This window comes from Labrus bergylta, chromosome 18, assembly GCF_963930695.1.
Source record: "Labrus bergylta chromosome 18, fLabBer1.1, whole genome shotgun sequence".
NCBI lineage: Eukaryota > Metazoa > Chordata > Actinopteri > Labriformes > Labridae > Labrus > Labrus bergylta.
This window is the reverse complement of record NC_089212.1, coordinates 12,254,116-12,269,515: the sequence shown is the minus strand read 5'-3', so window position 1 is coordinate 12,269,515 and position 15,400 is coordinate 12,254,116. Positions and strand designations below refer to the sequence as shown.

The window sequence follows — 15,400 nt, the reverse complement described above, 5'->3', positions numbered from 1 at the left end:
AAACCAGGACATCTTCAAAATCTGACACATTTTGTCTCAGTAATTTAGAAGGAATTCTTCAAGCCTTGCACTGTTTGAGTTTGATTTAAAGGCAGATAAAATGTGTGGTTGATCTTTTCTGTTCCTTCAAACTGAGAGTTAAACTGATTATTAATTGAAAAAAAAAAACTTTTGACTCTACAGATAGATCGTTTTAGATGTGTCTCACTTGCAAACAGCCAACAGGCACTCCTCTATAGCATCTCTCTGGGCCTTGGTGAGTGAGCGGCCCTTGGACAGGCGGTAGATGGTGTGCAGCGTTGAGTCGATGAGGGTGGCATAGTGCTCCGTGCCAGCAAAGAGAGGAGCACAGCGGGTGAGCAGGGGAAGTAAGGCTGAGCCGATGTAGCGGTTCATGGCAAGGGCCGTCTCTGTGGTGCACAGACCCTCCTGTAGGAAGAAAGTCAAGTTTCTTTATACAGAGACGTCTATATTTAGTACAATCAGAGTGCTTTACCTTAAGTTAAAACAAAACATTCAAAAGATTCGGAGTATAAAAGTAACAAGTCACAAAAATAGGACATTAAAATACTAGATATGTTAAAATGAAAAATCAGAAAAACAGAAAGAAAGACATCAGGCAATAATAAGACATTTAAAGGCATTCTCACTTTAGCACCAGTCTAAGACCAAAACTAAACTTTCACTTGGCCAAACCTCTTCTGTCCTTCAGCGCCCTGCCTCCCCGCCTCCCCTCCTATCCCTCTCTTGATGATTTGACCGAGTGCAGCTGTTTGTAGGACTGATATCCATTCTGATATGCAGCTCAAAGATGATTTTAGACCAAACAAAGTATTTTGTTTGGTCTCCTTCAGTTGTTCTCTTTACGATAGCGCCATAAAGCATCATAATGCCTCGACAAACAGCGCCCTGTCACTGAGTGGTAGTGGCTGCCTCTCTTTCCCAAAGTGGTTGTGCAGGAATAACTGTTAAAGAGGGAGTGGTTCGATTAAAAAAGCCTCTGAGTAACACATAATTAAGCTCATGGAGGTGTTGTTCCATCAGTGTGAACACGGGGCTGAGAAAAACAAAACCCAAAAGGACTTTGACTTCATTTTTTTTTTTTAAAGACATTACTCAACGATATATTTAGATAGGATATATTTGATATCTACTATATTAATGTTTAAAATAGCGCATTAATACATTAAAAAAGTTCAAAAGTAAAACAATATGTGACAGTGGTAAAATACATTTATTTTTATGGACTCTTACAAAAGAAAAGTTTGATGTTGCTAGTGGTTTTGCAATTTCTGCCTTATATGGTATAATATAGCTAGCGTATGATGGCTAATGCTAGCAAATGTTAGCTGTCGAATAAGTCCAATCCATCAATTTGTTCCCTTGTTGCTGTATTTCAAATTAACTTTTAATATAGTATGTGATGAGTAATACATTTCATGAACACATTCGTTTATATATAAACATATAAATGCCATATAGTGAAATGCATTATGTATACAGAATATTTCATAGATACTATTAGACCCAAGCTTTGACCCGATGTACTTTAAAGCATATAGTTGAGGGAGCCATGTTCATGTTGCTCCACTTGTCTTCATCCACTTATAACTCCAAAAACCTTTAATTGATAATTAAGAGTTAAAAGTATTACATCAATTATCCAAGGAGAAACTAACTAGACTTAATAAGAAGCACCTCTTTTAAACCTCATCAGTGTAAAAGGTTGCCCGATACTATTGATCCTGAAAAAACCCTGATGAAGTTAATGTTACAGAGGCTGTCCATTCATCACTTCTTGCTTGCATTGTTATCGGTGTTACCTACCGTGTCCAGGGATGTAGCTGCCCTCAGGTCAGGAAGGAAGCCCACCTCGAGCAGGTGAAGCAGAAAGCTCTGGTCCTCTATCCCATACACCCTGTCCAAGAAGAGCACCATGGGGGCCTTGTGATCCGGACAGAAGCCGGCCGACATGTCTGGCTCTGTAACTGACCCGTCTGAGACGGATTAGGAAAGGGAAGGCACAACACGACAGAGTAAACCACACAGATGTGGAGCGACAATATGCTCGGGGAACAGGCTACAGTAAATAATGAAAAGTCTTTTCTGATTAGGGGACTCGTGTGTATTCATTAGGCAGCGTACAGCAGCACGCAGATGCAAGTTTTCTGGTGCTGAAGCTCGTCGTCTTCACTCTTGGCCTCCTGACAGAGCCTGTGCAGCAGTGCTCAGGGCAGCAAATTTAAGAGGTGAGCCTTGCCATGCTTACGCCGATCAATCAATAGAGCATGATAGCTTGCTATAGAAATGATTTGGCTTACTCAGAGCTATGGGGGTGTGCAGTAAAGCGCTGTGCTGATTAAAAAGGCATGAGGGGTGAAATATAATCAATAACTTTCTGCCTTGAACTAATTGTACAGACTTTGGTAACCATTGTACTTTCACATGAGCCGCTCATCCTGTAGTAGGATGCAGATGAAAAGCACGGAAGTGTAAAGGGGATTTGTACAGAATGCTGATAATGTGTTTTTAACTCTGAGCGTCCTGACCTTTGTTGGTGACGGGCATTTTGAGAGGTATGCTGATAATTCCCACCAGGTCTTCTGTAGGCACCAGAGAGCGCAGAATGGCACGGATACGGAGGGCTTCACCTTTGCCCTTGTTGATGAGCTGAGGTGCAGTAAAACAGAGTGTAAATAAAGAAGACTTATCCCCAAAAATATTTTCAAAAAGTCACTGTTCCTTCACACTTACATGCATCTCTGGGGCACATCGTCCCAGCAGATCGATGAGCGCAGAGTAGAAGGACATGATTGCGTTTCCCATGTGCACCACCTCCTCCTCGTCGTCACCATCAGCAGACCTAACAGGCGCAAGAGTGAAGAGCAAACACTGAAGGCGAGGGGGGGATAGAAAGGGGTAAGTCCTCTGCATTGATTTGATAAGCTTTGCTTGATCTTAAAAGGCTTACACGTCCGAGCTGATTCCATGCACAGATCCCGGCAGGTCCAACGCCGGTGTCTCAGAGATCTTGATGGCTTCCTTCATGGCGGCCAGGAGACCGTTCCCTCCTTCTCCCCTCAGAGCGGGTCCAAAACACTCCGGACGTCTGATAAGCAGCTTGACTACAACGCTGGAGTTCTCCTCCACACTCTCACCTTCAACACAAATACAGAATCTAGTAAGTTTAGGCATAGAAGATAAAGCAGAACATACAACACACACACTCTGATTTAAAGTAAACACATCACTGTCCCTACAGCATCAGGCACAACTTAAACATTTCCTAAGCATCTGAATAAAGCCCTTTGAAACTCAATTGGAGATATATGGAAAGAAGTGGGGAGACAGAAAGAGAGGGTGAGCAGATGGTTATTGTGGTCGTACCATTGACAAAGACAGCGAACCGCAAGAAGGAAAGGTAACGCTCCCCTTCTATCGGGTTCCAGCCGATGTCTGGATAACCTTTAGCCAGGAGCATCGGACAACTCTGGAGACCGCAGCCAGCGAGGTAGGTGACCACCTACAGGGACGGCACAAAGACAACATCATATTCAGATGAATGAATTAAGTCTTTATTGCCTCTAGGGGAATTTGTCTGTCACCAAGAGCATGATAACATAAAAGAGTCAAAAGACATCAACAGCTGTGCCATTTAAATAATATTTACATAAAAACATGAACAAAAAGCCTCGCTTGATCACATGTAAGGGGTGTCAAGTAGCAGGTTCAGTAGAGTGTCACGTTCAGTATAATCAGAGTTTATTAAGCAGCTGAATGCTGCGCGGTAAAGAGGAAGTCTCTTTTAGTCCTCATCTTGGGCATTCTGTACCTGCGCCATGAGGTCAAGAGGTCATACTCAGACCAAAGAGGGTGCAGTCGGTCTGCTAGGATCATATTTGATAGATTCAGTGTATACGGTCTGTCAGGTAAGAAATGCTGCACATTTGATTCCCAGTTATCTTGCTGCTTAGTCTAAGCCCCAGCACTGAACACAGAAGGTTAATACACTTACAATGAAGCAATCTCAGCATGGTGCTGTCAACATCTAAGACTTTGCAGAGTTACTTTCTGCCATACTGCAGTAGTATGAAGTTTCACCTTGTCCAGATCAGGTTCTTCCAGAGCCAGAGCCAGGCCGTTGTTATCCATCACGGAGGACGCAGCCACATCCAATGGAGTCGAGCCTCTCATAGCTGGTGACGCTACAAAACAAAGCACAGATATAGAGACAAATGTTTAGCTCTATTTGATATAGCCTGCGTCTTCACATATCTATACAGTGATACATAGACAGCAGGGGGCGGTGTTTCCACTCCTCTAAAGTTATGAATATCAGCCGATCTGCCAATAGCAGCTCAACATCAGTGTAACATATCCCCCCAAACACTCTCACAGAGCCTTTTATTTATTTATTAATACAGGATATATTTATGTACTTTATTTATAGGACTTATATTAAGGGTTCACATAACTTGTTGTCACCTGTTTAATGAGCAGTCTGTGAGGTGTGTGTGTGTTTGTGTGTGTGTGTGCATGTATACGACTTGTGTGTATGCACCCTGTAGAGACACTCTCTCGCCCCAGCAGGGTGCTCTCTGAGACTGTGGCACTGCCGTCTTCTAACAGAATGAGAGATGAGTCGCTCTCGCAGATAGATTTTCAGCACTCAGACTAACAGTTACACACACACACACACACACACACACACACACACACACACACACACACACACACACACACACACACACACACACACACACACGTCTCCTATACGTGAGCTCAGAGGCTCAGACTAAGTCCTGTGATGGAAAAGTAGAAAGTGTGAGACATATGAACAAGAATACTGTCTAGTTTTATCAACTAGCCTTTCAGATTCTTTTACATGTATGCAAGATTCATGTCTGGTCTTCATAAATAACATCACACAGATTACAGTCTGGACCTGCTCTATTTAGAACGTTTCCTGAGACTTTTTGTTATGACTTCTCATGGTGGATTATGGGAAAGTTGGTATCTACACAAGAGAGACAAAGATGTGTACCCACCCAGGCCCACACTGCTGTTCTCCAGCAGGTAGCTGAGGTGGTCGAACATGGCCTTCTGGTTCTGGCGGCTGATCCGGCAGAAGTAACACAGGAAGCGACAGCAGCTGGCCACCATCTTGGGAAAGGCGATTTCCTGTGGAAGGGCATATACAGACCAAGTGGGGTCAAATATATTTTTCTCGTTGGATTTTAAAACAATACGATTTGAGCAAAAACACAGCTAAAACTGCTTCACATTTGAAAAGAGTTCACGAGGACACATACATCTATTTGACTTGTCTTTATGTGTGGACAAAATTGTCACTCTAAAACAAAACAAAAAGTATCAGTAAAAAAAAAAATGCATCTTCTGGGGTAACGTGCTTGTTGTAATGACTTCCTCCTGTCTTGTTTCTGTGAAGCTCCCGGTATGTTTGGTGTCTAATTAATGTCTAAAAGGCCCGGCACCTTCACACACTAGCAGCCAACCAGCCAACCACAGACTGCCCTTCCTGCCCTCCCTCCCAGACTCCACTGCTGTCAGCCTGACGAGAAAGCCCACCTACTGGGACCACGTCTTCATTAACGCATGCTCACCCTGCGCCCAGAATTCACACACAATTGATAACAAGCAAAACTGGACTGAAACACAAACTTTTTAAATGAGCAACATTACTTCTGTTGAGGTGGAGCACTAAACCTCGAGGGTGCCTCTTTAGAAGCCTTAATAAAAAATAGTACAAATACAGAGGTTAGAAGTTGTTAAACCTGGGATTTGTCTCCTCCGAGCACATTGACCATGACCTCCATGACGGTCTCATGCATGCCCAGTATTCTCATTAGGTTGGGGTGCTGGTAGAACACTTTGTTGTTCATGATGTCGCTGTAAAGGAGGGGAAAAAAAACATGCATGAAACCTGAAAAAATATATGATTTTTAAAATCTTGAAACATTTAGACGACAACTCAAACATTTCAAACACAACCTACCCAAGCCCATCAATCATGAGCTTCTCCTCCTCTTTCCCCATACGCACAGACAGCAGAGATCGGATCTGGCCGAGGGAGGCCAGGAGGTTGATGGTGTCTTGGACCGAGACAGCGCTGATGGTGTAAGTCTTCCTCATCGCGCGGAGCAGTTCCCCGATGCTGTCGTACTGCCGCCTCAGCAGGCTGAACATCTTCCGGACCAGCTCAGGGTCCTGGATGAGACACTCCTGGGCCCAGCTCACCATCGTCTGGGAGATCAGCTCCTTCAGGTTGGCTGTCAAGACAGGTTGTTAAAGATTGTAAGATAACTCAATGATGTCCTTTAATAAAATGTCTTTTTTACTTCCTAAATATTCTATTAAGCACTTTAAGTTTAACCCTTATACACTTTATAGTTTATATCACTCTTATATTTGATGATCTGTTGGTGCTCTTCATTTTTATTCTTATTTAAACAACCTGACTCTCAATTTTTTGGGAATTAGAAAAGTTATACCTGAGCTTGTCTTCAATTCTTTTTAACCAAAAAGTGACTGAAACTAAACACTAATTCAAAAATAAAACAAAGGAAAACTTCTCTAACTGCAAATTGTCACAAACTTTCTGTTTAATACAACATATGTGCTTTAACCCTGGAAATGAACACATCGGCTTATATGTTGTATTGATTTAAATGTTTGAACAGGGTACATTATTATGACAGATTTTAATATTAAATTAGGTCTCAATGTGAGATTTGACCTTTCTTCAATTACATATTTATTAGAATTCCTAACGTTGCTTGTAAAAGAGTTGAGCCAGCGTGCACGGTTCATCTGCACATGTACAAAGTAGGGAAGGTACCACAGAACCTTCCCTGTCACAGAAACGCAAATAATAAAGACGGGTTTTAGTGTAAAAATGTTGGGCTTTGGGGCGCCTGTAGCCTAGTGGTTAGTGTGCACCCCCCACGTACGGAGGCCAGCATCCTCAAAGCGAGCGGCCCGGGTTCGAATCTGACCTGTGGCTCCTTTCACCCATACCACTTCCCACTCTCTTTCCCCACCATATCTGATCCTCTCCATTGTTCAGAAATAAATCTTTTTCTTTTTTCTTATTTTCAACAACCAATTAGATTTTCCTTAAAAACAGTAAATGGTAGAAGTAGAAACACACAAACAAACATACATACACACCTCACTCGCACGCACGCACGCACGCACGCACGCACGCACGCACGCACGCACACACACAGACATGTCTATTAGATTGATGTTAAAATGGGACAACAGTTGACCGGGTGCTTCAATTTTTCTTCAGTTCAAAAGATGCATTTCTGAGTCTTTCTGAGCATTTCTGATTTGTAAGTGGCTCAGTGATGCAAATAAAACCTTGGGCACACAAAAAACACAGACAACGCCTTCAAACTCTTTCAGTTGGTTTAATGCTTTTATGCTTTCCACCACCTTAACACGCCCGAGCTACTAAAGAGGAGGTAAAAAGCTGTGATTCAACAAGGAGTTATTCTCTACGTAAGAGAAAACACAGCATGCAGGTTCATTCATAAAAGACACATATTTTCAGCAGATCAGAAAAGAAAGTCCTGTTATGAAACAAATTAGTGAAGGGGAGTGGACACAGTATTAACTGTTCTGTACAGTATTCTTCTTCTTCTGTGGTTTGATTTGAGACATTTGTTTGGACAGCTCGTGGGAAGGGTACCCTGAAGGCTTCATTAAATCTGGATCAATAGGATGTGAGTTATTTGTGAGTCTGTTCTTTGGGGTCTGAATGCACAAAGGAGAGAAAGACATCAATTAAACAACTCAGAAGCATAAAAGATGGAGCCATTTATGTGCAATTGATTTCCTTACAAGAATTGCAATTAGCTGATTGCATTTTTAAGACCCTTGTGTCTGTTTAGTGATTGGATCTGTTGGTTTTTCAAAGACTGTATGACACCAAGCTGTCAAGCGTTTTTTTTTTTTGTGTGTGTGTGAGAGGTGGAAGGGAGGCAGCAGAATGTCACAGTCAACCGTAACCAAGCTTTCCCTCGTGCAGAGTTGCGTGGGCGTCGGAGAAAGGGCACGAGTGTCAGCTTGTTCCAAAATGAGAAACAGCGCTTCTTCCTTTCAGCCAAGAGGCTTCACCTGACTCTCATTCTGTCACACTATCAAACACACTTGTTTGTTCCCTTTCTGTCGGTTCCACTCTTGAACACACCCTTCCAATGCTCTCCCCCTCGCTATCACACCCCCCCCCCCACCCCACCCCCCAAACCCATCAAATCTGACCGGTCCACAGCTTCATTGACTGGGAGCTGAATTATTCTAATATGACAGTTCCCACTTTGCTGTCTCACACATATTTCATCACCTCTGAGCATGAAATGCTGCTGGTGGATAAATGATTCATCACAGGAGAAGAGGATTCTTTCCTCCCTTCCTTTTCCTTCTTCCTGTGAAATAATAACTGAGACACAGGCCTTTTAGCATCTCCAGCGTTTCACTGAGAGAGGGATGATGGGGGAAGAAATTACAGCTGGAGTAATGGTGCAGGATACATCATGCCATTGACACTCAAGTGACTCTCCTGCATCCTTGAAAACCCTCCTCTTTTCAACTTTGCAACAGATACTGAGCCAAAACTAACACAAGCAAGTGAACTCACACATAATGGCTTTAATATAAGGATAGGAATGTCAGGCCACAACTTGGGTCCAAACTGAAGTTTCTCTTTTCAAGCTCTTTCACAACATTTTTCACACGATTTAATTTCTCCCTTACTATCAACAGTAAACTCTATATCGAGCTGATCCATCTGTTTTATCATTTCTATATGTCCAATACTTCTGGTAATGACCAGATATTTGCTTCTCAGCTGTACTTTGTGTTAAGTGCTAATTAGCATTGGTTAGCATGCTAGCATGTAAATCCTAAATGGTGAACGACTTCTAAGATAAAGTCAACACTGCGTGCTAAGGATAAACTGTTTAGCATTGGTAATCTGAGGGTACAAGGACACTAATGTTAGCATTAAGTTAGTGGCACCGCATCACAGAGCTGCTGCCCTGGCTGTGGGTTGCTTTCTTATTATACGTGTTTGTTGTTGTTGAATGTGAAACACTGAGGCTGAATTTTAAACTGCTATGCAAAAGTCATAGAAAGGAAAACACCCTTCTTCTGGAAAAAAGACAAACAACTATGGCTCCCAAAAGCACTAGCACCAAAGTCTTTATAGAAACAAAAATATTTTTAGCAGATAAAAGAATTTGGCGGTTTAGATTTTTCTATCGTTCAACTCGTTCCCCTTGCTTTCCAACACTTGCAGCTGTTTCAGAAGTCAATGTGATGCTCCCCTGAACTGCAGCTGCCACCACCAACCAGCCTTCTAATCAATCAGCATTCACACATCACCCTGCAGGGACCAGTGGCACCACCACCACCACCACCACCACCCAGAGCACTATATAATACATACTCCTCTATTTTCATCTGGCCTGACTCCTGTGGTGTCTTATATGCTCCACATCAGGGTCACAACGAATCCCAGCAGGCGGATTGCCTTTCTGCACCTGCATTCCCCGACAAATATTTCAGCCCAGTTCTGTCCATGGGCGATTAGACCACAGTTCTGCTGTCAGTATTGCTACTGAGATTGATCAAAAGGAATAAAATACCGATGAAGGAAGACATATGAGTATTGTGTTATTGCCAGAAGAGGAACATTTTCAATCATACCTAGAGTAAATGAAAAATTGCAGCCATATATGGAGACGTACGCTTAGAAAGAAAACTGAAAACATCAAACAGTGAGACGCAGATTCACATAACACATAACACACTAAACTGAAAGCAAACAGAATCAAGAAAATATATTTTAAACCAGTAAAGTAATAACTTCCAATCAGCATCTTGATTGGCGTTCTCTTACACAGAATGTTACAAGAAAATGATCATTTACACTACAGTTACACCCCAGTCAGTGATTGCTGTGAATGCAATGGTTTAAGCTTTGTTTGTGTGTGCTCATCATTTTGTGCTGTGCAGGTATGTGTCTATGAGTTTCATCAGTTGAAGGATTTGGTTTTATAACCATTTTTTTTCTTCTCTCGTCTCTTTTTTTCCTCATCTCCCAGAGCCGCTGACGGAAGACACTCTCCACTCTAGAGCCTCTCCGCCACCCGGCTCCATATATTACCATAATAGAATTGAAAAGAAATTGAAATGGAAATGACTGCCACCCGATGACACAGTCCACATGACATGAGCAGACAAATAGACGCGAGCCTGAGGATGCTGGAGGTGCAAAAGAGGGGGCGCCTGTTTTCTAATCATCTCTTTAAGAGACAAACACGAATACAGAGCTTGTACAAAACGAGGTGAAGAGACCGTAAACAAGCAGAATGTAGTCATACATAAAGAGATAACGTGCAAACGCAACATTTGCTACTTCATGCAAAGTATTAAATGTTGTACAAGGCGTATAGAAAGAAACTTAACGTATTGCTAAGGGGCGATTATTTTGGAAGTTTAGACATTTTGACCTCGAGGTAGAACCTTATCAAGAAAAAAAGAGTAGGGCCTACATCTTTGACAGAGTTTTAACTGCTCTTGTGTTGTCAGTATGTTGCTATGATAACAAGGGCATATTGGATAAACAGTTTTTCTTAAAATGAACCTACACTGTAATAAATTCCTGTAAATGTGCAGTTGATTCCCCTCAGTATCCTCCTGTTTGTGAAAATAACTGTTGAAAATTCAGCGTTGGGAGCGCCGATTAACCAAGCGGTTTATGTCGCGACCCCATTCACTAAGTCTAAAATCCTCGTCCAAGCGGCTGTGGGTTAAGATCCCAAGATGCTGCATGTCATCCCCACTCTCTCCTCCTAACATTTCCTGTCTCTCTTCAGCTGTCCTATCCAATAAAGGCCCAAAAATTAACGTTGGCATGTAGAACAAAATAAACATTAAATACTGTCAGTTAACAATTACACTAGATATCTTCATGTACTGTATAAGACATACTCCATTATGTCCATTACCATCTTTCCTTTGATGAAGGTTTATATCTATGGAATGATGATAGCTCAGTTTTCAGGAATGAAACTGCTCACAGTCGTCATTTCGAGTGACAGGACAGACTTTCCTGAACCTGGCTTTGGAGAGTTCAACAACATTTTACAGGTGTCTTACATTGTTGGTGTTTTTCTGCATAATTAAATGAAAACTTCCACATGATGATGATGATAAGACCTGGCTGCTTAAAGTGGCAAGGAAAGCCGTTGACCAAACACAGAAACAGATCAACAAGCCTTAGTTATGTGAGCTAACATCATAGAACAGCCACTTCTGCTAATTAAATAAGGGAACATTGAACTCAACTGAAGCTAGCAAAACTAACTAATGGCTAGATTTGAAATTAAACGTGATCACGTAAGCTTTAAAAAGCTTTCATCTACATCCTCGTGTCAATCAGAAAACAGCATCTAAATATGAGATGTCCCAAACCCAGGATTTATAAGCCTGTTCACTACTCATAGATATGATAAGAATAATAAGTTGAATTATAATAAACAGTGACTTTCTCACATGGTGCAGCTTGCTCCTTCTCTGTGGGCTCCTCTGCCTTGTGAGCCTGGCCTTTGATCTTGTTCACTAGCATTAAGAGGCGCCCTCTGATGGATGTAGCTTGCTCGTCCTCGTCTTCCTCCATAGGGATTCCTATACAGTACAAAAACAGATAAACATACTATATAAACATTGATATCAAAACTTATTAAAGCCATAACTCTGCCGAGCGTGGCTCCCTGTGGGGTTAGCAGTCACGTCATGTATATAAAGTGAGCAGTATGGAAGGGTACACTATCCTGCGTGTTATTGCGCTCTGTGTGGCGGGGGGCCATGACAGGTCGGGGCTTTGTGGCGCAGCTGAAACTGCCATTAGATCTGTTGTACCTCAGACAATTGGGTGATTCAATTATTTATCATAGCATCAACATGTCAGAGCAATCTGAGAGGCAGTGAACTGTAACTGCTATGCAGACACAGAGTGATGCAGAGGGGGAAAGAAAGACACCATTCAGAGCAATTACTGTTAGCAATGTTTACAGAACGGTTTGAAAAGACAAAATTAATAAATATTTCATTTTCTGTATATTTGCCATTTGATATCTGCCACAATATCCGTTACATACTGCACATTCAGCACGATAAGATAATTGGATCAAGTTTGATATGATTATGCATGTTCATTATTAAGATGTAGTTCCTTCATCTCACCACAGTGGAGCTGCAGCTGGGTGTGGAAGTCGTACAGTTCCTCCTGGATGTCTGTGGGACACGGACAGTCCTCGCCTGTACTAAATGTCAGCAGCATGTTGATCTAAAATGAAATAAAACATTTGAAATCAGACACTAAACCTGTTCCTGGTAATTACGTCCATCTTTAGTTTAATAGCAATCTCAGCTTGATGTGATCCAATTGCAGGATTATTGGAGTAAAAAAACAGCTTAATTCTGCCTCAGTGCTCACAGGCTGAAAGATGTTCTGACAAGTCATTAAAGTAGCAGTGAAGCGCTGAACTCCATCTCCTGCTGTGACCCTTAAGGGACACTGTATGTGTGTGTGGTTGAGCGTGCACTCTCACTGGAGCAATGACACCAAAGACAAGAAGGATGACTCGGCCTTGAAGCTTTGAACAACTCACATACAGACAGAACGAGTGCTTTCCGGGATAAGGACATGCTCTCGTTCACTCTGAAACCAAAACCAGGAAAATTCAGCAACACAGAAGCTTAAAAAAGGGAACCTGAGGTTGAGGAGAGAAACTGGCCATGTATGTGGGAAATTACTGAAGTTATATAACATCTCCCAATGAATGATCTAGTTACATGCATCATTTGAAGCATTGAGCCTGAAGGCTCTCTGTGTGGTCACATGTAATATATTTTGGGATTCATCACTGCTAATAGATTCGCTTCCTGGCATTTTCCACCATGGCTGATTTGCATTTTATTTTAAGTAACATGAGCATCAGCGAGGTCACATGCAAGACATATGAGAGATAGTCAGAGTTGCATGAACGGAGGTGTGAGATGTTGTGAAGCTGCCGGGTTAAGATGTCACAGCTGCGATGTAAGTGAGTGAAAAAAGGTACTTCCATGTGACCCACAACAATCTGTGTCAAATCAATATTAAACCTGTTGGGAGTTTTATTTTAACTGGTTTTCAAATGGTGCTTTGTCTGTAGCTAATCGTCAAAAACGTAAAATAATACCTATTCTCTGTCTTTACAAACATTAACACATTAATGTTTCTGTGCAGATTTTTATAGATTTTTTTCACATAATGATCCTAAAGTAAAGAATTAAATTTAAAGACCCTTTCAAACCATCACACAGGAGAATTGACTTGTGTTGAATAAGGTTCTTCTCAGGAGTGAGTGTGTTAGCTTCTTTGCAGCTGCCAGGTTCTTACAAATACCATTTCCATTTCTATCATTCCTCCTCACTCGTTCGTGTTTGAAGTCAAGCATCCCCCCTCCCCCCCCAAACTGAGTACTTGTAATCCTCCAAAACAAGGGAAATCACCTGTTTGAACGTGAAGGGCTTTCAAGTGTGAAAACAGTAATGAGTTTACAATTTTTTTTAACAAGAAAGCCAATCTCAGGATCCATTTGTGTATGTTACCTAAATTAAAATATGTTCAAAGCTTGATTTCCTCTTTTATTTACCGTATTGGCCTGAATAAAAGACAGGTTTTTTTTCCTTGAAATACACCTAAAAAGAAGTGAGATTGTATTATATTCAGGGTCTAGATGTTTTAATGTCACGACAATTTCACAACTGGACCACTTAACTGTAAAGTAAGTGTGTCTGTGTATACCGATCAAGAATGAGGCCAGCCGTCACTCACAGCTGCTTTACCAGGGAGAGACACGGGGATCCTTTGGAGCAAAGCATGCTATAGGTCAAGTTAACTGACAACTGAGGCGGAGTTATGATACCAATATGAAGATAATGATTATCAATGCAGCATCTGAGATCGATTAACTAGTGGACGATCAGCACTCGCTCTCTACCATGCAGACACATGCTGCGCTGGTCTAGGCAGTCAGAGAGAGAAAGACGCCCGCTGATAAGTCTCTCGTTAAAATGCAAGGAATATTGTGCAACAGAATCGTGAGTGAAACTGCCACGCTGCTGTGTTTATGTGTTTAGCCTATTAAAGAGAGGAGAGGTGCTTGTGTGTGAATATGAGAACTGCAGGGAAGGAAGGATAGCAAATTAAGGTAATTTGAGGGGCATTAAAATCAAGTTAGAGTTTAAAGCACAATTAACTTGATGTATAACCTTACCTTATCTAAAAAGCATCATGTCTTTATGTATTTCTTGACATATTTTCAATGGATGACCCCCTCCCCCATCAACGCTGTCCAGATTTACAGCCATTCTGTGCTAAATGCTCATATGTGACAACTGAATAAAAATGATTTTAAAAAATGTTATTTGTGTAAATCACCAACCTAGCTATTTTTTTCAGTATTTTTTTTTATTATCATTATTTGCAAATCAAGTTGTTTTCCTTACAAACACAACATTTGCACTTCTTAAAGTATTTTTCTAAACATGTATCTTGAAAAGGGGGGCTCTCTTGTCTTATGTTCGCACCAATACGGTATTTCCTAAACAAAATGAAAAAGTACTTTTAGATGACTCATACATTTGTTGCTTGATTTAAATGTTTACGTATGATGCAGTACAGAACAGTATTTCAATAAATGTAGTGACAGTAACTATAGCATTTTTTTAGGGTGTCGTAAAAAAGGTCAATATATTAATGTGCGCTGAAAAGTGTAAACAAGGTTTTGAGAAAATGATTATACCACGACTGGCTAAGGTGCTGGAAATAATAGGTACCCAATGGTAGATTTCAGTGGCTGGCACAACGATAAACGAGCTCATCAGGTTATACAATGTTTCTGACCTTTCTGATATCCTTCCCAGCAGCCCTGCAGTGACTGCAGCCTCGTCTCACCTGTTCTTGAGGGGGCGATCTGAACTCTTTGGTCTTCTTTGCGGTGACAGCAGCAGACATGTTGAGGGCCAGCATTAGCTCGTTGTAACGGAACTTCTGGTTGTACTGCAGCTTGGAGACGAAGTTGTCGGAGAAGGACACTATGGCCTCGATACGGTGCTTCAGCTCACAGTCACAGAAATAGTGAAGCAGCTCGCACATCTGGGGAGCAGACGAGGGAAAGAATCAAAAGACAGATACTTTAAAATCTCAGTGATGAGACTAGCAGCCGTATGGCTTCACGATGTCCGGCTCATTATAGAGACATTTTAAAAAGGCGATCATGTGTTTAATATGAGACGCAACCATTTTATATGTGACTGATTT

General features: G+C 41.6%; 1 protein-coding gene across 1 annotated transcript in view; it reads right to left on the bottom strand.

Annotated features, from left to right (window-relative positions):
• Positions 1-15,400, bottom strand: part of LOC109981315 (ryanodine receptor 3-like) — a 109,012-nt gene that overhangs the window by 32,292 nt on the left and 61,320 nt on the right. Inside the window, exons 39-51 of the mRNA XM_065966428.1 lie at positions 15,035-15,235; positions 12,277-12,379; positions 11,587-11,718; positions 6,017-6,290; positions 5,796-5,910; positions 5,049-5,181; positions 4,102-4,205; positions 3,388-3,523; positions 2,972-3,158; positions 2,755-2,863; positions 2,550-2,670; positions 1,828-1,997; positions 209-429 (exon numbers count right to left, since the gene is read on the bottom strand). Of these exons, the coding sequence (XP_065822500.1) occupies positions 209-429; positions 1,828-1,997; positions 2,550-2,670; positions 2,755-2,863; positions 2,972-3,158; positions 3,388-3,523; positions 4,102-4,205; positions 5,049-5,181; positions 5,796-5,910; positions 6,017-6,290; positions 11,587-11,718; positions 12,277-12,379; positions 15,035-15,235 (2,006 nt within the window). The remainder of the gene's footprint in view (positions 1-208; positions 430-1,827; positions 1,998-2,549; positions 2,671-2,754; positions 2,864-2,971; positions 3,159-3,387; positions 3,524-4,101; positions 4,206-5,048; positions 5,182-5,795; positions 5,911-6,016; positions 6,291-11,586; positions 11,719-12,276; positions 12,380-15,034; positions 15,236-15,400) is intronic.